Source organism: Trichosurus vulpecula, chromosome 1 (genome assembly GCF_011100635.1).
Source record: "Trichosurus vulpecula isolate mTriVul1 chromosome 1, mTriVul1.pri, whole genome shotgun sequence".
Taxonomy (NCBI): domain Eukaryota; kingdom Metazoa; phylum Chordata; class Mammalia; order Diprotodontia; family Phalangeridae; genus Trichosurus; species Trichosurus vulpecula.
The window spans coordinates 358,313,609-358,337,224 of record NC_050573.1 but is presented as its reverse complement, the minus strand read 5'-3'; the positions used below and the strand labels follow the sequence as shown (position 1 = coordinate 358,337,224).

The window sequence follows — 23,616 nt, the reverse complement described above, 5'->3', positions numbered from 1 at the left end:
CCTCACCCAGAGACCACCCAGGCTGTCCTGGGCTGGAGCCCTGCTTCCCTCTGCTGTTTTGTGGGTTCTGCAGTTCTAGAATTGGTTCAGAGTAATTTTTTATAGGTTTTTGGAGGGACACAGCGGGGAGCTCACGCTAGTCCCTGCTTTCCAGCCACCATCTTGCATAATTTCATTTTCTATGTTTTACTGAACATAGATATCTAGGTAGATAAGTGAATAGAATACTGGGCCTAGAATCACAAGGATCTGAATTTAAATCCAGCCTCAGACACTAGCTATGTAAGCCCCAGGCAGGTCACTTAACATCTATCCGCTTCAGTTTCCTCATCTGTAAAGATAATGATAGCACCTATTTCACAGGGTTGCAATGAGGATTAAATGAGATATTTGTAGAATGCTTCACAAAACTTGAGGCACAACATAAATGATATTATTAATGTACACTCCTGTACTCAAAGGCAGAACTGTGAGTATGAGTTACTGGCTACAATCTGCAATCACAGCCCAATTTCACCAGACCCTTAAAATATCTAAAAGCATATCCAAGGAGTCCCATTACCATTAAGTTCCTAACCACTGCTGCTTCTATACTCTCTTGATCTCACATTTATTTTCAATCACCACCTACATGTTTCTTCTCCAACCCACTTGCTCTGCAAAGCTTTTCAGTTCATTTTATGATTAACTCCATATTTTCATTCAATTTTCTTAAGTGCCTGAAAAACTTAACTCTGATTAGAATGATGTACCTTTCCCCAGATTCCAGTAGTTTGTATAAAAAAGAAACCCAAGTGGTAAATTCCATCATGCTAGTTTTTCCAGTAAGGACAAGATAAATATCTAGAATAATTTGGATGCTAGTTATAAACATTTCATCAGATGCCAGCTCCTCCATTGCCATTCCTTTCATAAGACAATAGCCTTTTATTCTCTCCCCTTTTGCAGTGGAAAACCAATATTGGCCATGCTGTCCACTGTAATTGATTTAAAGGTCCTCTAAGGTAACAAAAGCAGTAAGCCCACTTGAGCGACATTTCATTTCCAGCCTTTGTGGATTTGCCACAAGCACCCCATCTCCTTGCACCCCCAATATCAGGAATTCATTGTCTCCTTACTGTCACCCTAAAGCCTTAGCTTACTTCAAGGCTTAGCTCAGGTGCCATCTTGCCAGTGTTTATTACTCTTTCCCTCCATAGTGTATGAATTGTATTCCTTCCTCCCACCCAATAGAATGCAAGATCTTTGAGGTTGAGAGCTGTTTTTTCAATTGTGTTCCTAGCACCTTACACGGAATATTTAATACATATTTTTCTGAATTGAATGATTGCCTGCACACTAATTTCATTTTTTAAAAATTCAGCCTCAAGAAAATCTTGGAATAAAAGCCCTCCAACATTTAATCTTTCATTTGTTGTTCAAAGAGTATAATTAAGTTGCCACATAATTTTCCCTAATAGGAATTAAAACTTTTTTAGATTTCAAGTTTTCCCCTTTGCAAACCTATTTCCTAGGACTGGACAGTTTAACATCTTTTCAAAGTCTTTACGTTTTCTAGCAACAGCTTCACATAGAAAAATTATTCTCAGAACTCTGCTTCATAACTAATTATCTTTAACATCTCAAAGTCCCAGAACTTTGTGTAATTCCCTCCACTGATACAGGTTACAACTTCTCTGTATCTTATAACACTGTCTTTAAGAGCTGACAAGGCCAAAAAAATTTCTCATCCTGGAGCCTCAAATTTATGGAGATAGGCCCAAGGATTGTTGCTGGGTCAATTCTTTGTGGTAAGATCTGCTAAAGTTTGACTGGTATGGCTTTCAAGGACCTAGAGTCACCTCTATGTGATGAAGCATCAGAGAATTTAGTTAGCCAGTTATCAGGTATGGGGAGACAGAAGCTTCTGACTTCAGCCAGAAATGTTAAAGCCGGAAGAGGAAGTTAAATTTATTTCCATTCCTGCACATGCAAAATGTTTTGAAAATAAATGGATATGAATAATTTAAGGTTTTAATTTCATCATTTGTAAAAAATTTCTTCTGTGTGCAAAGTATTATGGCAAGATATTAAGTGAAATAGGAAGTTTAGAAAGAATGTATTCCCTGCTGTTACGGAACCTTCATTAGGATGCAGATACCAAAAATATTAAATTGAATTGGTGAGGGCATCATATTGGTGAGGGCATAGAAATGTGAGGCATCGAGGATGCTACTGTAATTTAATGTTAATAAAATAAAGTTTGTTAGCATAAAAAAAAGTCAAAAGGAGAGTGAAGATCCATTGTGTTGATGAATGTACATGGAATACTAGTAGTTTTAGAGCTGGCAGGGATCTTAAAGATCTTCTAGTCCAAACCCCTTATTTGAATTAAACTTAAATGTTTAACTTCTTGCCAAAGAGAAGACAGATGCACAAGCTACCTTACACAAATAATTTATTAGCACATGGAACACAGAAAGCATAAATTACTAATTCATTCAAAGCCTTACAATGGCTAATTACTTTAACAAACAGCCTGTAACTTACTGATTACACACTTCTTTAAAATATAATGTAATCTCAGCAGTCACAGAGAAAAGTTCCACATGCTGGATCATCACATTTCATTTACAACCTGATAAAGAAAAAACTGGGTCCTGGAGACTCATTGACTGATCACTGAGTATCAATGCTGTAAACCTTCTAGATTCAGAAATAAAACAACTGGAAGAGAATCTGTCCCCAATCAATTGTAATTCACCAGGGGATTAATTTTTGTCACTTCGAGGGAATTTCCACAAGGACTTAAAAAAAACAGGCCCATTCCCTACTCTGTTGTAAAGTTAGGTCATGTTCTAACCATAATACCTTTGTGATTATTTGTCTAGATCACATGTCAGTTTTGAAAAAAAAAACAACTGAGATTTGATGGCAGAAACAACACAGCACCTGTTAGTAGCAATTACATCAATCTCTCAGATAAAAAAACCCCAGTAGATATTAAAAATCTGAACTGTAATATCAGCAACGTGAATCTGGATTTCTTATACAGACTTTCTAAAAATACCATTCTGCCAGTTTCTAACCCTAAATGACAATGCCACAAAGTAATGGGATTTTCTTTCCTTTTTGTATTTGTCAGGACAAGTGCACAAGGTTAATTTTATTAAGGGTGTCTTTTACCAGACAGTATCAAAACACCCATCTCTTTAAGGATGTAAAGGTAAATTAAAAGAATAAGAGTGCAAACTTCCAGTGTTGGCACGATTAAAAAAAAAAAAAATCTCAATAAGCCCAATGTGTCCAGATGACGCATCCACTTAAAAGGCTTTTTGTAAACATTAAAATATTTCTCCTGACTGAAAATATCTTAATTACTGGCATATCAAAGGGTAGTGGAAGATTAATTCTGTCTATAGGACAGAATTCATTACAATAAAACAAATAAAAATCCAAGCAAAAAGCAAACTGCAGAAATTGTGGGCTGTGGGAAGGTAAATATACCCATTGGGTAATCTGAAGTTTATAAAGCGCCTTGAGCGCATCAAGTAGAAAGGCACTATATAAATTTATCTGAAATAATCACTTAAGAACCAACAATCTGTTTTAGCATTTATTTTTAAATACAGGATTTGAAAATGATCTTCCTTTTTAAGTAATCTAGGTGAAATTCACATCTCATTACTGGAAATCTATTGATACCTTGGACTATTAATTAAATTTGCTTTTGAGTTTTAAATATCCATACAGCATTTCCAGTCTATAAAGTGTTGGTGTGGGCAAATTAAGCATGTTACAAGTGGATTTTGCATAGTGACAAGATTGTATGATTTGCTTCAAAAGAGTGACTTATAAATGGTGCTTCAAAATTAATGGAATTAGGAGTATAGTTAGTGATTGTTCATGATGCACTCCTGTACAAGTCAGATTTTTAAAACTGTCCACTTTAACCCAGCATTAAGAGACCAGATTGAACAATAATGAATAGGGAATTTAAGGCTGACCCTCCCATGCTCTTTGCACTGAGATTACTCAAAGCCATGTGCCAGGAACCTCAATTATTTATACACACACACAGCTATTGATAAAGGCACATTTTGAAGAGAGCTCAAGGACATCATTTCACTGATCAGAGTGAACTTCTTTCACTGATTCCTGCCTCCCTGTTAAAAATATTGTGTTGAAGAAGTGTATTTTGTTTTTACATTGAGGGTTTTTCATAAAGTTTTAGGAAAATGATGAAAATACTAGTCAATAGCTGTATATTACAGCTGGGAGGGACCTTAGAGATTCATCTTGTTCAACACCTCCACTTTATAGATATGGACACTGAGGCTCAAGAGAGGTTAAGTGACTTGCCTTAAGTCACGCAGCTAGTTTGTGGCAAAGGCAGGGCTAGAATCCAGGATCTCCTGACAAATCTTAGGCAAGTGAAAAGTAATGCATGCATATGACACTTTACAACTTTAAACAAATATATATTTTGGGGCAGAAAATTTTATATAAACAGCCTGTGAACACAGATGATTGGAAAACTGAATGCAAACTTTGTGCTACGTATATATGGATCACTAGTTTCAATTTTTTGAAACATCAATCTCTTAAAAAAATCATGAAAAAGTAGTAAATCCATATTATTTTCTAATTTCTTGGGAAAGCGAAACTTTAAGAATCTGAATGATACTCTTCTTATAACAGGTCAAGAAAAGTAAAATAGCCAGTAAAATTTATTTTAGAAATGCACACACACATTCAGCTTTAATACAACTAAAATACAATCCAAATGGAGAAAAAAGCAATTTGATCCCAAAGTGTCAATATGGAATGATTTCATATAGGTATCTGGAATTTATGTAAGGTGAAGATTTAAATCCTAAAATAAAAATAATTTTAAAAGCCCTGATTATTAATGGAATTTCTGACATAATTTAACCTACAGAAATGCTACTTATCCCTGCTAGAGTTTCACAGTATCTGGCCTATTTGATGTTAATATTAGTTAAGTCACTGGCACAGGGTGCTGTTTCAGCAGTTGATATTCCACAGCCAAAATCTGTCATGCACCATCAAGTGTGACAAGAGAAACACCAAAAAGCTTTGTTTGAAACTGATGTTTAAATTTTTCAGGAAAATTAAGTTGTAAGTGCTTAGCAGTGACTGACAGCTGGTATAAATATTGGCAGCCTCCTTTCCACAGATAAATAAGTAAATCAAGAGATCTATGAGAAACATTCAAATATTTTGGCAATGCAGAAGATGTAAATGTCCATGAAAATCCATGAGACGCTTCCAAAAATACTCAGTTACTTGACAATCCAAACTTTACTCTTTGCTTAAAGAAGAAAAATCAAAATTCAACAAATATAGCCAATGGCAGTCCCAAGAGTGGCCTCTTCTAGTTATTTCAACGATTAATCTCTGTGGGGTTTTCTTTTGGGTTTTTCTTCATAAGACTCTCCATACTCATTAACTCTGCTCTTATCCACAGGATAAAGCCTGAAATAAGACAGTTTTAACAGAATTATTCTTTTCCATATGGCATTTTAAGTTATAATTATTATTATCAAGGAGGGGAAGAGGTAAGAACAGCAGGTTACATTGAATTCATTTCCCAATATATTGTAATAGACTACATAACCCATCTACTGTTAAGTGGTACAAGCTAAACAGTGTGAACACATTAAAAATGTGAAATTTCAGAGACTTCTCTGCCAATGAATCCAGGAACCTGAAGCGATAATACAGTTGTTTTTCAGTCTACTTTTTTAACAATCAACGTTTAAGTCTGTTACTCTTCTATTAAAAAAACACAAAGAAAAACAACACTCTGGAAGACATAGCTCTTCAAAGGAAGGAGAGGAGTGAAGGCAGGAAAAGGGAAAAAGAAGGTGGAATGAGTCCACCTCGGTCAGGAGAGAGGAAACCTTGCATTCATTTTTCAGCAGCACAGAAAAAACCCAAAATTTCCATAACCTTTATTTATGGAGATTTAGCAGTTATTAGAAATCAACAAGCCATAAACTGATGAGGTCTGTTTCAGAACGCAAACAAAAGATTCTATTTGAATCAAACTAAAGATTATGCCCCTTTTTTGTCTCCCATTAACAATGCAGAGCAGAGAAAGCTCGGCCTCCTAAAAGAACCTCTCTCCTTAAGCCTTCTACACCATTCTCCTCACCCCCCATCCTTAACTCATACTTTACTACTAAGAGACTATTCACTAGGAGCTCCCCTCTTCTCTACATCTCAAATCTCTTAGACCTAACACCTCCCCTCCTTCTCCTTTAATCCAATGTGTAATGAAGAGGTGATGTTTCTCCTTGCTACATTCAACTCCTTTATAAATACCTTTGGATCTCCCTCTCGTTTCCTGAAGATTGCTCCCATAATCATCTTCTGCCCCCACCTCCCATCTTCAATCTTTCCTTATTGCTTCCTTGTTGCCTACCAATATGTTCAAGTCTCTCCCAACCTTAAAAAACCTTCACTAGACCCCACCATTCCCTCTTCCCTGTCAAGTTACTGCCCTCTTTCTTCCCTTTTTCATCCAAACTCCTAGAAAAGCTGTTTACATTTGTTGCTTTCACTTCAAGTCCTCTCATTCTCTTCTCAACCCTTTGCAAGCTGGCTTCTGACTTCATCACCCAACTGAACCTGATCTCGTCCAATGACCTAGTAGTAATCGCCAGATTTGATGGTCTTTTCTCAGTCTTCATCATATTTTGACCTCTCTGCCTTATTTGACTTTGCTGATCACCCTCTCCTCTTAGAGAGACACTTTCTTCTCTGGATTTTGTGTGATTGCTTTCGATTCTCCTACCCATAGGAACCTTCTCAGGCTCCTTTAAAAATTTTTTATCATACTTTTGAAAAGGGACAGGGTCAAGGGAGAAAATTGAATAAAGGGGGACAAGATAGGATGGAGGGAAATATAGTTAGTCTTTTACAACATGATTATTGTGGAAATGTTTTACATAATGATACATGTGTGGCCTATGTTGAATTGCTTGCCTTCTCAGGGAGGGTGGGTGGGAAGGGAAGAGGGGAGAGAATTTGAAACTTGAAGTTTTAAAACCAGATGCTCAAAAAAAACCAGTTGTTTTTACATGCAACTGGGAAATAAGATGTATAGGTGAATGGGGCATAGAAATCTATCCTTCCCTACAAGAAAGTAAGGGGGGAGGGGATGGGAGGGTGGAGTGACAGAATGGAGGGCTACCTGGGGAACGGGGCAATCAGAATATATGGCATCTTGGAGTGGGGGGTAAGGGTAGAAATGGGGAGAAAATCTGTAACTCAAAATCTTGTGTAAATCAATGTTGAAAACTAAAATATTAAATAATAAAATATGAAATCATAATAAAAAAATTTTATCATCCCTATCACACCCCCAATGTCCCATCTTGAACCTACTCCTCTCTCTGCACTCTTCCACTTACTTGGTGACCTCATCGGCTCCCTTCCATAGATTCAATGATCACTTCTATGTATATAATTCTGAGACCTAGGTTTCCACTCTTTGTTCCCTCTTGAGTTCCACGTGGAGATCTCCAACTGACTACTGGACATTTGAGATTCTGTTGCCCAGGCCTGTATCACCCTCTCTCCTCATCTCTGCCTCTTAGAATCTTTAGCTCAAGAATCATCTTTGCCAAGAAGCCTTTTCTTTTTGTCTCTGTATTCCAAGTGACTGACACATAATAAGTGCTTGCTAACTGATTACTGTCTTTGGAATATAGTCTGCAGCCAGTTGGAAAAGATTCTCTTAGATTGAGCCATTAGAATTAGGCTGAAGGAGGCTGGTATAAGTCTTTCTTTGTAGAGCATATGAAGATTATCTCACTTGTAGTATATCAGAGTGCTTTGATTTTTATAATCAGTACTATTACCTAAACAGAAAACCCTAGAATGAAGAACAGTCATGCTATAAAAATGATATCATTTTTATCACCACAGCTTCATTTAAGAATATCCAACTACTTTTTCTCTAATTCTGCGCTCCTGAAACAGCCTTCTAATTTGTGGTTTGGTCTCAAGTGGACTAACTCTCCAGGAGGTAGTGCTCTATTCAAATGACAAGTAGCAGTTACCCTAACTCCCATTAAAAGTTGATAATTTGGGATTCTAATAGTTAATTGTTTTTTTTATTAGCTTGTTTAGTATGTAGATGGTTTCCTTAGAGTGGGACAACCTCAAGTGAACTAATAACATCAAATTTTTAAACTTGTAAAACTGAGGAACAGCACCTGGGCTTATGGTACCTTTCACAAAGGTACAAAAATCTCATGAGTCCTGGCATACACTGAGTCTGTATCACAATTTTAATGGAAACATTCTACTAAACAAATAAAGTATAGGTAGCAGTGATATTTCCAAATCTGGTATAATTATTGTGAGTCAAACTGCTAGGGACTTAGCAAATAAAATAATGAAACTACATATGGGACTAGTGCTCATGAATACTAATTTTTCAAGTGAACAGTGTACCTTATGCCCAAGGTCCCATAAACAAATATACAATAGCACATTAAAAGCAAAGGATGGGAACACAAAAGTAAAGGAGGGAAAAACTCACCATCTTTGGTAAAGGTAAACAAGAAATACCACATCATCCCTAAAACATGCCAGCCTATGTGATGTTGGCATAGTGATGATAAAAGCAAAGATATCATCAATGAATGTATTAAAAGCCTGCAAAAGTAGAAAGAAATATAGGTTAATAAATATTTGGTATCATATCCACTTCTGTAACCCGAGTAAATAAGACTGTGTAATAATTAAGGTGACTATCCAGTGGCTTGGCTAAGCAGAAATAGAAACAAATACTTCATACAGCAGAAAATGAGCACTGACAACTCTCTCTTCTACCCTTTAACACTTCCTTGTATGCTTTTGTTATTTTTTTAGAATATAATATTCTCATTTGTTTTAATTTGAGAGTAAAGATTATTTCATCACACTAAAAATCTAATTGAATGCAAGAATACAAAAATCCTATTGTTACTGACTAAAAGTTAAATGAAAAGGAAAAATGTGCTCTACAGTCTAAAATATTAATAAAGCATAGCTCAAGTTTTATCCAACTAAATTCTAAAAAGTACCTCTATATTTGGCCTATCAGCAGCAATTTCCTAGTTAATTTTAGTTCTCATACTGTACAGAAAGACTACACCTAACAATAATGGATATTTCCCTCTGTCTGTTAGATTACATCCCAAAGTGACCAACTAGCAAATGAATATGATATGCTCTTGTTTTCTATAACCAATCCTACTTAACAGAAGACTGGAGCAATCTAAATTACTCGGCAGCTTGCACAGGGTGTTCAAAAGGTAGTTTAATGAAAACAATAGGTCACAGGTGGTCATTGTAAGGTTTTCACCAGACATTAAAAAAGCTGTAATCTATTTAATAAGCTCAAAGAAAAAGTCATCGGGCTGCCACTGAAAAACACATGTGGAAATCCAAAAGCAATAGGTACTAAGTTGCCTCATCGTTCCTCTCAGACAATAAATTTTAACTTATGTTATATATTATAATATGTAATATTACAATAGATAATGCAATATGTAATATAATATGTAATTCAACTTTATGTTGACAAGTTACTGTTAAAGTACAAAAAAACCCACCCCATCTCAATGAAATAAGTTAACTTATTATCAGTATACACTGCAGAGTTTTTCACTGTCTTTTCTAGGAAGAGAAGAAATCACTCTCTAAGACACAAGGAACTACTGTGCTCACCACTGAACATAATGAATGGAAACAGATCTAGGTAATACTGTACATTACTGTAAAAGCAGGTCACTATGGGACTTTTAAAAACCCAAAGAATGATGCTATGGTACAGTCAAATAAACCACCATTTTCCTCCAAAACAAAAAAAACTTAAAGTACTTCTGGTTCTAAAACTCGGCAGTGCTGTACTCTAAATCATAATGCAAAGTCTTACTATATCCTTTCATTTGTGGGATTTCCCACAATTAATAATGGCAGTAAACTTCCAGAATTAAGCTTAACACTTAGAAGTTTAAACTGTCTGGGTGTATGACTTGATTATTTGGATTTCTGATTTGTATGTTTTAAAGGGGGAAAAAAAAAGATTCAAAAAGTACTCTCCTAAAAGGGATATGGCATGTGTCTAAAATTCAGAAAAATTTGTAAGAGGTCAATGTTGCATAATTATTTTCTGTTTGAAAGCTTTTCATGTATATTTGGTATCATGTAATTATAAATCAAGGTAATGCTCTACAACCACTAGAATTGGAGGATGATTTCTAAGTATTGTAGGGAATTTCTTTAAAAAAGTAACAATTGTCTTAAAAAATTTACAATCATATAACAAATTGGCAATACAAAATTTGAAGTTATATATCAAGATGATCCACTGGCCTTGGAACATCCTTGAGAATTACATCTTTCGGTCATACTTAATCTTGCTTAACACTGAAAGATAGTCATGGCTGATATACCAGCATAGAGTCTTTTAGAAATAAACAGCCTTCACTCTCTCTCCCATCTTTGCAAATGTGGGTGACTGTGGGTATGGAACTCTGCCACTGACTCTACTATGTCTTCACTTAGTTTTATGAGCCGTTTTTTTCCTTTGTTATAAGGCTCTCTAAGGAAGGGAAAGGACAGGATTAAGTTTGGAAATGAAGGGGATGTAGAAACAAACACTATTAATACATTAAAAAAAAGAAATAACACCTTTACTTACTTTATACGTAAATGCCTTCCAAGGTAAATGTGCAACAGATTTCATCTAGAATAAAAAGCCACAAAGATTATGGTTGGATCAGCACACACAGAAAGGAGAGTTATAAAATGGGGGAAAAAACCCAACAAAAAACAGAAAACACAGCATTTGAGAGGTTCTGCCTCCGGGAGCCAAGATGGCGTAATAAGAAGTAAGTTGCTCTCACCCTCCCTTAATATTGCCCTAGGAAAAATCCTGGAATAGCTAAACCAGCAGAAAGATGGGATGCAACAGTCTTATAGCCCAGGAAGCTTGGGGGATTAACAGGAAAGGCCCCTCTTGCTCTGAGGGAGGGGGAGCAGTATAGGACAGAAAATGTCCCAGCAAGTCAGCAGCAAGCCCCACCTGGGCAAACCAGGGGGAGATCCTGAGCCCCAGGGGGGTGGAGCTGGCAAGGTCAACACCAGGACCCTGAGTGCCTCAGCACAGGCAGGGGAACCAGTAGACACCAGCTCAGAAAACCACCTAGTGCACTGGCGTTCTCCAGCAGCCAAATCTTCCAGTGATTCAGCACTATCCCAGGAAGCACAACTCCAGGCTGGCAGATATCCTTCAGCAACCAAACATTTGAGTGCAAAGCCCAGGTGAGCAGGCATGCCCAGGAGGCAACCTCCCCATCCCAACCCTGAAAGCTCCAGTGTTGCTGACCCCAGCTCAGCACCAGGTAAGCTGGAGGCCTAGAGCCTCCAGCTGCCAGGACCTGAGGCCCCAGCACATAAAGCCAGTGACCAGGTCCCAGGTTCCCACAGCACAAGAAGCTTGGGTCAGTGCCCCAAGTGCTCCAGAAGGAGATCTCAACTTTAAAAGCCAGGAAAAAGGCAAACACCATAAGCAAAAAGCAGAAACAGACAATGACCACAGACTCTTATTTATGGGACAGGGAAGATCAAGTCACAAATTCAGAAGAGGACAACATTGTCAATATACCCACATCCAAAACCTCAAAGGGGAATATGGACTGGTCTCAAGCCCAAAAAGCCTTCTTAGAAGACCTCAAGAAGGATTTTAAAAGTCAAGTAAGAGAAGTAGAAAAAAATAGGGAAAAGAAATGAGAGGTATGCAAGAGTCAATAGCTTGGAAAAGGAAGGACAATAGAAAACTGTAGAAGACAAGTCTTTAAAAAATACAATTGGAAAAAAAGTATACTAAAGGAAACAACTCCTTAAAAAGCAGAATTGGCCAAATGGAAAAGGAGGTACAAAATCTAACAGAAGAAAACAATTTGTTAAAAATTAGAATTGGACAAGTGGAAGCTAATGACTCTATGAGATATCAAGAATCAAACAGAAACAAAAGAATGAAAAAATTGAAGAAAATGTAAAATACCTCATTGGTAAAACAACTGACCTGGAAAATAGATCCAGGAGAGACAATTTAAAAATTATTGGTCTACCAGAAAAACATGATGAAAAAAAGAGCCTGGATAGCATCTTTCAGGAAATCATCAAGGAAAACTGCCCTGAGGTCCTAGAACCAGGAGGTAAAACAGTCACTGAAAGAATCAACCAATCAACTCCTGAAAGAGATTCCAAATTGAAAATGCCAAGGAATATTGTAGCTAAATTCCAAAATTACCAGGTCAAAGAGAAAATACTGCAAGCAGCCAGAAAGAAACAATTTAAATATCATGGAACCACAGTCAGGATTACGCAGGACCTTGTAGCTTCTACATTAAAAGATTGGAGGGCATGGAATACAATATTCCATTAGGCAAAGGAGCTTGGATTATAACCAAGGATCAATTGCCCAGCAAAACTGAGCATAATCTTTCAGAAGAGGCAACAGACATTCAATGAAATAGGGGACTTCTAAACCTTCCTGATGAAAAGACCAGAGCTCAACAGAAAATTTGATCTTCAAATACAAGACTCAAGAGAGCCATAAAAACGTAAACAGGAAAGAAAAAAACAACATATTGTTAAGGGCAAACTGTTTACATCCCTACAAGGGAAGGTGACACTTGTAACTCTTGAGAACTATATTGTTATTATGACATTTAAAAGTGGTATACATAGACAGAGGGAGTAAGTATAAATTGACTTTGATATGATGATCAATCTAAGTGGTGAAAAGGGATTGTACTGGGAGAAGAGGAAAGGAGAATGCAGACAAGAGTAAATTATATCTCATGAAAAGGCACAAAAACTTATTACAGTAGAGGGAAAGAAGGGAGGGAGATGAGCATTATTTGAACCTTACTCTCATCAAATTTGGCTCAAAGAGGGAGTAACATAATCAGGTACAGAAATCTAATTTCCCCTATAGGAAGCAGTGGGGGAAAGAAAAGGGAGGGGGTAGGTAGAAAGGAGGGAAGAAGTAGTAAGGGTAAAGGGGAAGAAAAGGGGGGGGGGGAGGCTGACAGAAGGGAGGGCAGACTGAAGAAGGTGGTGGTTGAAAGCAAAACTCTAGTGAGGAGGGAAAGGGAGGAGAGAGAAAAGCATAAACAGGGGGGAAAATAGGATGGAGAGAAAGACACAGATATTAATCATAACTGTGAATGTGAATGGGATGAACTCTCCCATAAAACAGAAGTGGATATAGCAGAGTGAATTAAGAACCATAATTCTACAATATGTTGTTTACAAGAAACACAACTCAAGCAGAGGGATACACACAGAGTAAAGATAAAAGGCTGGAGCAGAATATATTATGCTTCAGCTGAAGCAAAAGAAGCAGGAGCAGCAATCCTGATCTCAGGCAAAATAAAAGCAAAAATAGATCTAATTAGAAGAGATAAAGAAGGAAACTACATCCCGCTAAAAGGTACCATAGACAATGAATATCATTACTAAACATGTACGCACCAGATATGCATCCAAATTCTTAGAGCAGTGAGTTACAGGAAGAAATAGATAACAAAACTATACTAAGTGGGGGAATTCAACCTCCCCTTCTCAGAACTAGATAAATCTAACCACAAAATAAACAAGCAAGAAGTTAAAGAGATGAATAGAATTTCAGAAAAGTTAGATATATGGTTGACTTCTGGAGAAAACTGAATGGAGATAGAAAGGAATATACCTTTTTCTAGGAGGTACATGCCACCCACACAAAAATTGACTATGTATTAGGGCACAAAAACCTCACAATCCAAATTAGCCCTTGGCCCCTAGACTCACTCTTCAGTTATTCATATGCTTTCTCATCCTCAAGGGCCTTTGTACTGCTCCTTCACCAAGCACACTACAGGCACTTGATAAATATTTGATTGGTACTGAGCCTTAAAGGATTACTTGAGGAGTTCATTTAAAAACTTCTTTAAGGAAGCTTTTGTATAAGAAACTTTCATTCAAAGAGCCCAGCTATTAGCCTTGATACCTGTCAGGGAGGTATATTTCCACTGTGCAGATGAAGCAAGTGAAGACCAGGAGCAATTGGCAAAAGAATCAAAAGAGAAAAACTCTTAATCTTAGTCTTAATCTCTAGCCCAGGGCTCTGCACACTGCACACAGTGCTTAATAAATGTTTGTTGAATTGAACAGAAGCTTCTTGCCCAACAGCAAAGTCTCTGGTGCAGAGACAGGGCCTAGAGAGGCCCATAGTCCTGTACTCCCTATCTCTCCCCTGTTGTCAAGTTTCACTCTCTAGTTCTGTTCGTAAATTTATTTTCGTGGTGGGGACAAAGAACTGGACACTAACAGGTCCCTAAGAGGACGAATAATTTCACTGGGGCAGCTAGGTGGTACAGTAAATACAGCACCGGTCCTGGAATCAGGAGGACCTGAGTTCAAATCCAGCCTCAGACACCTAACACTTACGACCTTGGGCAAGTCACTTAACCCCAATTGCCTTGCCTTCCCCCCTCCAAAAAACAAACAATAAAAACCCCAACAAATAATTTTATATAAATATAATGAAATACTTTTGTGCTGTAAGTAGAGGTACTTTCAGAGAACTCTGGGTAGACTTGTGTGAATTGATAAAGTGAAATGAGTAGAACCAGAAGAATAATGTATACAATCAACATTGTAAAGTCAAACAACTTTTGAAAGATGTAAGAACTCTATCAACCTAACGACCAACCAAAGTTTCAGAGGACTGATGATCTATGTTATCTACCTCCTGATAGAGAGGTGATGAACAAATGAGGTATACAGACTGGACATATGACTGTGGGAATTACTTTTCATGACTATGTATATTCATTACAAAGGTTTTGTTTTTCAAAGGGGAGGACATGAAAGGGAAAGAAAATAGATGTGTGTTCATTGGAACAGTATAATTAAAATTTTGTTTAAATAAACTTTAAAAAACAAAAAAACTCAGAAAACAACCTGGAGACTACATGTATAAAAACATATTGGTATCTTACCTTATAATTCACAAACAGCTGGGGCAACATAAAGAGAAAGCCAAAGGCATATACTCCTAAAGGAGAAAATACAGACACTCGATGAAGTCTGTGAAGTAGTCAATATTTTACAAGGTACACAGTGGCACAGGGCATAGAAAACTGAACTAGGCGTCAGGCAGATATGGGTTTCACTCCTGTCTATAAGCCATACTAACTATGTGACAGGGCAGGACCCTTAGACTTTTAGTGTCCTGGTCAACTTTCTAAGACTGAGCTTCAAAGGGGTCTCTGATTTTTACCAAGAAGAGAAAGTTTCTTATACCAATGAAATCAAAGGTCTTATGAAAACAAATTATAAAAAATATTTATTTCTTTAAATAAAAGGTAGTATATTCATCTTTGATATCTACCAGAATATTATTTAATACCAATGTAGTACTACAGAAGGTCTAAAATACATACCTCTGCCTTAAAAGTATACTGACTAGTAAATAACAAGGTAAAAAGTACCTGGTGGAAAACTAATTTTTTGCTAATCAAAATAACTTGTATAGGTTAGCTGTGGTCATCCAACATGAGCTACAATTTTATGTAACTGAAATTTTATGGATTTTTCTCCTAAATTTTTCGAGGAAAAAAAAAAGACAAAACCAAATACTTAAACCTTAGCTATAATTATATATCTGATTATTTTGAAAATTACCATTCCAGTAATAACCAACATGATTCCTTTTTTTTCTTTCTTCGCTCTCCACATAAGGTATCACATCCTTACCTGGGAGTGCTCTGCCCAAAGGGAATGTAAATTTTAATCTCTGAAATTTTTTTTTCAGCTTAAAGACCAGCCTTAACTCCAAATTACTCTAGCTCTCATTGACCAAGCCTGCTTGGTCACTGTTTGGGCCCTGACTGGCTCAGAATGAATGTAAATAACAATTATATCTGTTTTGGCCAGAAATCCTGAGGGTCTTCCCCTCCCAGATCTATTTTTTTTTTAAAGTGACCATTCTTTGCCTCATTTCTTATTAATCATTAATTACTAAAAGAGTGCTGCCTCAGTCAAACTGAGACCTGTGAAAGACCTTAGCTTGAAAAGGCCAAGGTCCTCCATTGCATCCTGGGCCACCTCTAGTTGTCCTGATCTATATCTTACCACTGGACCCAGATGGCTTCAGAGAAGGAAGGCTGGAAGTGAGGCACAGACCTCCCTCGCTTAAATCCAATTGACTTGCATTTCATGGCATCAGCTCCCTGATGTCATGGTCTTCTTCAGGAACGAAGGACAAATAGCAATATGATTCCCTAGTGGACTTAAAGATTTATTGCATCTCCTCAAGTGGCTTATTTATGTAGAGAGTAACTTGATATAACAAAACCAGCTCCAGCAAAAGGAACTGGATGATAAAGAGCTATTCTACTTTTATTTTAGAGAGTGCAGTAGCATCAAGACTTTCTATAACTTCCTACAACTCTAGTTACTGGGAATATATATTAGTTGCAGATAAATATAAGGAGATAACATCCTGAAAATTCTTCCTTTTGCTAGTTCAGAAAGGAGAGCCTAGACATAAAAGGGTTTTTGGTTAGGAAGAAAGGTTCTTAGAGAAGTTTTTGAATTAGTTAAGGATAAAATCCTGGGGAGGACCTTCCAACACAAAGTTAGATAGGTGTGTTAGTCTAATTGAAATTAATATGTCAGATGAAAATGATGAAAAGGATTAGGAATAAATGTTAAGTGATAATGAAGAAAGCTAATTAATCCTACACTTCATAGATTTCTTATCTTCAATTTTATGATAAAATATTTTCTTTAAAAAAGATGTTCAAAGCTTGCTTTTATACCTTATATAAAATTTTGATATACATAGGAAATAGAAATTGGGGCTTTGGGGAAATAGAAATAAATGGGGCTTTGAACTATGGTCCATTATGGTCAGTCACAAGAAAAACATATGTCGTTGGAATTGGAATGCCTACTCATGAAACACGTCCCCTGGTGACTGCACATCCACACCTGGCTGTACATCAATCTAGTGGTTGTTGGGGTAGTTCTGAAAGAGTTGGGCCCTTTTAGGAACTGAATTTACAAAATTAATTTTAAGAGGTGACTTTTATACACTTGATCACCAAAAATCTAGCCAAATAAAAATAAGATCATTCAATAAAGAATATACAATAAAAATGTTGCTCACCATTGACAAAGCTGTTGATTAACCAAGAATACCAGCTTTAAAAAATAAACAGAAAAATTAGTTTATTAACAGCATTATTTCATTTTGTACTTACCATTATATAACTTTTTTTTTAAGATTCAGAGAAAATGGCCTTAAGTAATGTAGCAGAAGTACCCTTGTTGGCAGAGACTATGGTGTATAAAGATGATTGCTGGGATACATTCAATATGTAATAAAAACTCAGAAGAATGACAAATATTGGATAACACAATGAAGTTAATGGAAAAAAAATCTATTCTGTAGAAACCTCAAGCAACAAAGACTTATCTGGCTTTTATTTTCAATGTTTATTCAAACTTCTGATTTCACTGAACTCATCTTTCCCCATTGGTCACCCTTTCATACCAGTGAGGCAGTGAGGTGGCAGCTTTAGACACTTATTAGATGCCTGACCTGGGACAAATCATTTAATTTCTTTGTGCCTCAGTTTACTACTCTGTAAAATAAGAGACAAATAACTATACCTATTTCTCAGCACCTAGTTTCCCTTGTTGTAAATGATTAAACTTCTTTGCAAAACTGAGAGTACTATATAAATGCTAGCTATTATTACTTGTCTATCTAAACTACATACGAGAGGATAGGAACCTGAAATTGGATCAAAAATGTTTCCTTTCCAGGTAGTATCACCTAAATTCCAATGCTTTTATTTTTTTTTTGCCACTGAACTCCTCTTATTAATTCTTGGAACTGGTTTGGATCTTAAGAGTGCTTTGGATATTGAAAGAAGGCATAATGATGCTTTGTTTACTAGAGCAAAACTTTACTGTCCTCCAAATTAATTAACTCTCTTAAAGACTAGACAGGTCTTGTCAACCTTGGCATAGGCATAATAATGGTAGGTCCAGGATCTTTAGAACACAAACCCTAGCTCTCAACTACTAGTTTTCAGCATTACTTAATAAAATCCTTCTCAAGACAATTCTCTATTGGGGTAACTGTCCAGGTTATTCACATGGATTTAATTATCCTGGCTCCTTCTGTTCTTGCTCTTGTCAGAAGCAACCCAATCAGAAAATGTGTAAGTGATTAACAAAACCAGTATGCCTAAAACCAGGCAATTTACCAGCACTGGGTAAAAAGTTTGCAGGAGGAAAGATGTTAAATTGGCTAAAATGAAATGTCTGAATTAGCCTTAGTTCTGGCAATCCTATAGTTCATGCTTGCTTGTGCCTGATTAATTTCACATATTTGATTTTATTTACCACGGTAATGTCATAACATATCTGACAATATGATTTTAACATAGTCATACTTTATCCCTAATCATTCATACTAATTACTATCTACACTCTAGTCTAACCTCTAGACTAGAGGTTAAAGGACTATACTTCAAATCAGTTTGACAATCTTAAAATTAACCTCACTATAAATCTTAAGGCAATTCTTTTGTGTTACATACATAGCATCCTTCACTTGAGTTCTTTAGAAACAGGGACAAATAAGATGACCTCTTAAAACTCCTTCTTTATTTTACGAAGAAAAACTGGTTCTGTTAAGATTAAAGATTTTTCCTTCTCTGTAAAATGAAGGAGCAAGACCAGATTGGGGCAGCTAGGTGATTCAGTGGATAGAGGGCTGGGCCTGGAGTCAGGGAAGACCTGAATTAAAATCTGGCCGCAGATACTTACTAGCTGTGTGACTCTGGGAAAGTCACTTAACCTTATTTGCCTTAATCCACTGGAAAAGAAAATGGTACACCAGCATCTTTGCCAAGAATACCCCACAGACAGTATGGTCCATGGGGTCCCAGAGAGTCAGACTGAACAACTCAACAACAAAAATGACCAGATCACCTCTAAAAACTCCAGCTCTAAAATTCTGATTCAATCCAAAAGTTTGGAGTCCAGGGTTGGGAAATCTGCAGCCTCGAGGTCACATGTAGCCCTCTAGGTCCTCAAGTGCAGCCTTTTGACTAAATTCAAACTTCCCAGAACAAATCCCCTTAATAAATGGATTTGTTCTGTAAAACTTGGACTCAATCAAAAGGCCACACCCAAGGATCTAGAAGGCCACATGTGGCCTTGAGGCCACAGGTTCCTCACCCCTGGTTTAGACAAAATAACCTAAATTTCATAATATGCATCACTGAATTATTTGTAGAGAGGAGTAGTTAATACCAAGAGCTCATTGGAGTATTCATCACTGTCAAGTGGGTGAAACCATTTGAATATATGTATGAAGAACATTTCCTAGTTAAACTATGTCCATTTAATCTTTAGGTATCCCTAGGTCAACCAGTAAGGAAAAATACTATTGACTGATGAATAACAGTGGTGTTTTAAATTCACATCTCTATATGCCAATTTACTGTTGCTCTTGCTAAAAAAAAAAGGGGGGGGTTAACAGTCATCATACCACCTAGTCAGCAGCTCAAAATACATTTTCTACTGAACTTATTACCAGTATTAAATGTGATACTTTAAGGAATCTTACCTTTTATATTTGACATTTAGGAGCGAATAAGCTGCACCTCCAATACATAGAGGGTACAGTAAATAAGACAAATATTTCATAGCCTGGCAAGGAATGAAAAACACTGGTCAGTGTAGAGTTCAAAATATGAAACTACTTGAAACACATTTCATATAGCTAATGGAAAATGTGGTTAACAAGAAAAGAATCCAATCCATGGCAAAACAGTAAAAAAAAAAAAAAATAAAAAAAAAATGAACAGACACCTGGAATTACATTTTTCCAAAGAAAAGAGGGTATGTAATTAGTTTAATCACTAGCTATATTTACTTATATTCCCGATTGAATTGCTCATTATAATTCCAGGCAAACCTGGAATGAGAACTGAGGTTCACTAAACACAAAGGAAAAAACAAAAATATTTCTATTTGGCCAAAAGTGCCATTATTACTCAAAATGCATAATCACAACCACCCAAACAACAGCTACCAAAAGATAAAACAGTTCCACAAACATTGGGACCATTTTTCTATGGATTACTCTGCTAATGTTATATTGTTTTTTCATTTCAGCACTGGATTAGAAAATATATAAACCTACATAATCTAAACAATGATTAACTTGTGCTAATACAATTTCAATGAAAAAGAGTGGGATGGGTAAGAGAGATTACGGAATCTCCCTCAGAGATTTTTCAAAAGAGAGAACCTCTCATCTGTCAAGGATAACATAAAGGTAGATGGCCTTGCCTTTACAGCATTGGGAAACTCTAGACTAGCCAGCGTTCAACCCTAAAATTCAAATAAATTGTTATAACAACGACAGTGTGGTGTCATTTTTTTAGGTTCCTTGGCTGTGATATTATGTATAACCACTTAAGCAGAAAGTTTCCAAAGTGTATTTATTAGTCAGCATTTTTAATGTGGAAATTAAAATTATGTTTTTAAATTGTTACCATTATTTACTAAATTATTCCTTTCCTTAACCCTCCCTTAAAAAAGCCCTTCAAATCAAGTGTCATATTGCTGATAAAACGCCTTGATTGAACATGCACTAATAAGAGTCTCATTATAAAACATTATCTTACCTGAGTGTCATATTCCTCAGTTTTCCTTTCAGATTCATTGTAAGCTCCAAACTGTTTTAAATTTTTAAAAAAATTATAATTAGTACATTTATGGAATAATTATGAAGTCTATTTAGTTACATATCTTAAAACCCAGTGAGGTTTAATGGTAGGGAAAGCCCCACAATTTTCACAAAACTTCATATATTAAATTTCATACTGTATATATTCAGAGTCAACTAGAGAATAATTTTGAATAACATATCCTCACAGTTTGTAGGATATTATACTCTATCCACTGTTCTAAAACTCAAGCACAATCTATTAGCACACATGCATGTATATATTACATTAGATGTGGCTTTTCTAAGTTGGAAATTAAAGATAACATACAAATTATATTTTGCTATGTGTTAGAAAAGTCTTAGGTTTAATAGTTCCTTTTAATTCTGAGAAATAAAAATTTTTGTTTATTGTATATACATAAGCCAATGAAAATAGCAAAATGTATGGTAAATTATTACAAAATGAAAAAGTAACATTAATATATTCTAACTTTAAATGAAACCAATATTATAAAATTAATGTTGAAATATATTCTCAAAGTTTCAAATTCTGTTATCCAAAAGTCGTACAAACCCTGGACATCTCAATGTAAATTGAGGATAAAGCTAATATTCCATTTCCTAGAAAATCCTTCATTTCCTTAAAGCTGATCCTTTATAAAAGTCATAGATGGAACTATCAAGTTAGATTTATCATTTTCCACTTTTCTATAATCCTCCCTAGAGCTAGTAAGAATTGCATGGAGAAGCATTTGTCTCCCTTCCTTCTGGCAGGGAAGGCCTTGTAATGTGCAGGCCCTCCAATCAACACACACACATGCTAAGTAAAGTTAAAATCTACAGGCATGAGGCATGGTATTAAAACAGGACCCCATTACAGCCTGAGTTCTTGGTTTTTTAATATTTATTTGGTTCCTTGGTTTTTAATTTCAAATCATGTTAATATGGTAGGTAAAATACCAGTTTGATCATATCACTTTCTTGCTTAAAAAAAAAATTCTTCAATAGATTCCTACTGCCTATACTTAGATGAAATTCAAATTCTTTCACCTGATTTTTGCCTAATCTGGCCTCAATCTAACTTTCCAGTCTTATTCCCCACTAGTCCTTCATTATGAACAAGATGGTCTGTAACTGCTGCTTGCATTTTCACTTCTATGTCTTTGTGCACACATGCTCTCTTCTTTGCTCTTTGTCTAGAATTTAGTAACATTGGAATGAATACTGAATGGGGTCTTGTCCTAGGTGGTGAGAGAGGTACAAAGATAAATGGACATGGCCTTGGCCTTTATGGAGCTTATAATCTAACAGAAAAAAAAAAAAGATTTACACAAATATAATTTAAAATAGATTGGTATGCACAAATCATAGTACAAACTGCTATGAGGCTGGCGGTAGGGAGCCTTCACCTTCTCTTGCCACTTATTCAAATCTACTTATCCTTTAAGGTCCATTATATATAGTACTAAGTACTATGCACACACTATACTCTCTCTCTATATATATCTATAGATAGACAGAGAGAGTTTAGTACCAATAATGAATCCCATGAAGTGGTTTCATTATTCAAACGTGCACTACGTATTTCCATTGGGATGGAATCAATCCCCTTATTTTACACAATTATAACTTTGAATAGTGTGAATTCAAATACATGAGACCACTTTGCAGAATTCATTATTTACACTAACTGGGATTGAGCTATACCTCTCCATGAAGCCTTCCATTATCCATCTCTTCTCTCAACTATCAGTGACTTGTTTGAACCATGCTTATAGCACCCATCCATGTTTTAGATTTAAGTTATTTGTGAATATGGTTTTCCCCCCACTACAGTACTATGGTGCACCACCCACGCGAAGGTTTTCAATATTTTTTCTTATGATAAACTGACCAATTTAAGAAATAAACAAATAAAACATATTGCTCCTCTCCTTCATCTAAAGTCATGGAAAAAGTAAATTAAATCAGTAATTTTTATTCAGTATGAACTGAATAAAAAATTGTCACTTGCTGTAGACCAGTAAAATGGTTAATTTCAAAGCTGTAAATCTATGTATGTATGTGTGTGTGTGTGTGTGTGTGTGTGTGTATATGCATACATATATATAAAAATTATACACATATAAAAATGTTCTGCCACATGTATTTCATCAAAATCTTCAACTTTACCTGGAATGTGGGTCTTAGGCCTTTCCACTTAATGGTCATTTTCAAAGCCTTTTTCACTTTCCATAGCTGAGGGAAAAATGCCAACATTCAATTTTTTATACCAAGAACAGAAACAATACCAAAACTAAGCAACATTTAAACAAAGATATCAACATATAGTCTTTATGGCATTTGACATTGCTGAAACCCCTTCCCCTAGAAACTGTCATTTCTTGGTCTCCATGGCATTACACTTTTTCTATTTCATCCCCTCTGGATTTCTAGGTCTCTCTCCTTAGCTGGTTCCTCTTTCTCCTCTTAACTCCTAACTATGGCTATCTGTTCTCAGGCCCCTTTCTTTTTTCTTTCTACAGTCACTCTCTCTAATAACTTATTTTTTCACATTACTTCAATAGTCCTTCTAGGCTGATGATGTCCAAATATCTATCTCCAGATGTGAACTCTCTTACTTATGCTCCTATTCCCTATTTCCAATTTGACTTTCCACTACCAATTTGAGCCCAATATCTCTATTTCTATTACCAGCTCAAACTCAATATGCTCCCAACTAAGTTTTGATCATATGCTTCCTAAATCCATGTAAACTCGAAGTTCTCACTAATATTAACCTATCCCTGTACTTAATA

At 36.0% G+C, this 23,616-nt stretch overlaps 1 protein-coding gene across 1 annotated transcript in view; it reads right to left on the bottom strand.

Moving 5' to 3' along the window:
• Nucleotides 1-2,420: 2,420 nt before the first annotated feature.
• CLPTM1L (CLPTM1 like) overlaps nucleotides 2,421-23,616 on the bottom strand; it is a 42,167-nt gene continuing 20,971 nt past the window's right edge. The window contains exons 10-17 of the mRNA XM_036761568.1: nucleotides 22,991-23,056; nucleotides 20,775-20,825; nucleotides 19,709-19,791; nucleotides 17,231-17,265; nucleotides 15,057-15,112; nucleotides 10,706-10,750; nucleotides 8,558-8,673; nucleotides 2,421-5,478 (exon numbers count right to left, since the gene is read on the bottom strand). Of these exons, the coding sequence (XP_036617463.1) occupies nucleotides 5,394-5,478; nucleotides 8,558-8,673; nucleotides 10,706-10,750; nucleotides 15,057-15,112; nucleotides 17,231-17,265; nucleotides 19,709-19,791; nucleotides 20,775-20,825; nucleotides 22,991-23,056 (537 nt within the window). The 3' untranslated portion in view covers nucleotides 2,421-5,393. The remainder of the gene's footprint in view (nucleotides 5,479-8,557; nucleotides 8,674-10,705; nucleotides 10,751-15,056; nucleotides 15,113-17,230; nucleotides 17,266-19,708; nucleotides 19,792-20,774; nucleotides 20,826-22,990; nucleotides 23,057-23,616) is intronic.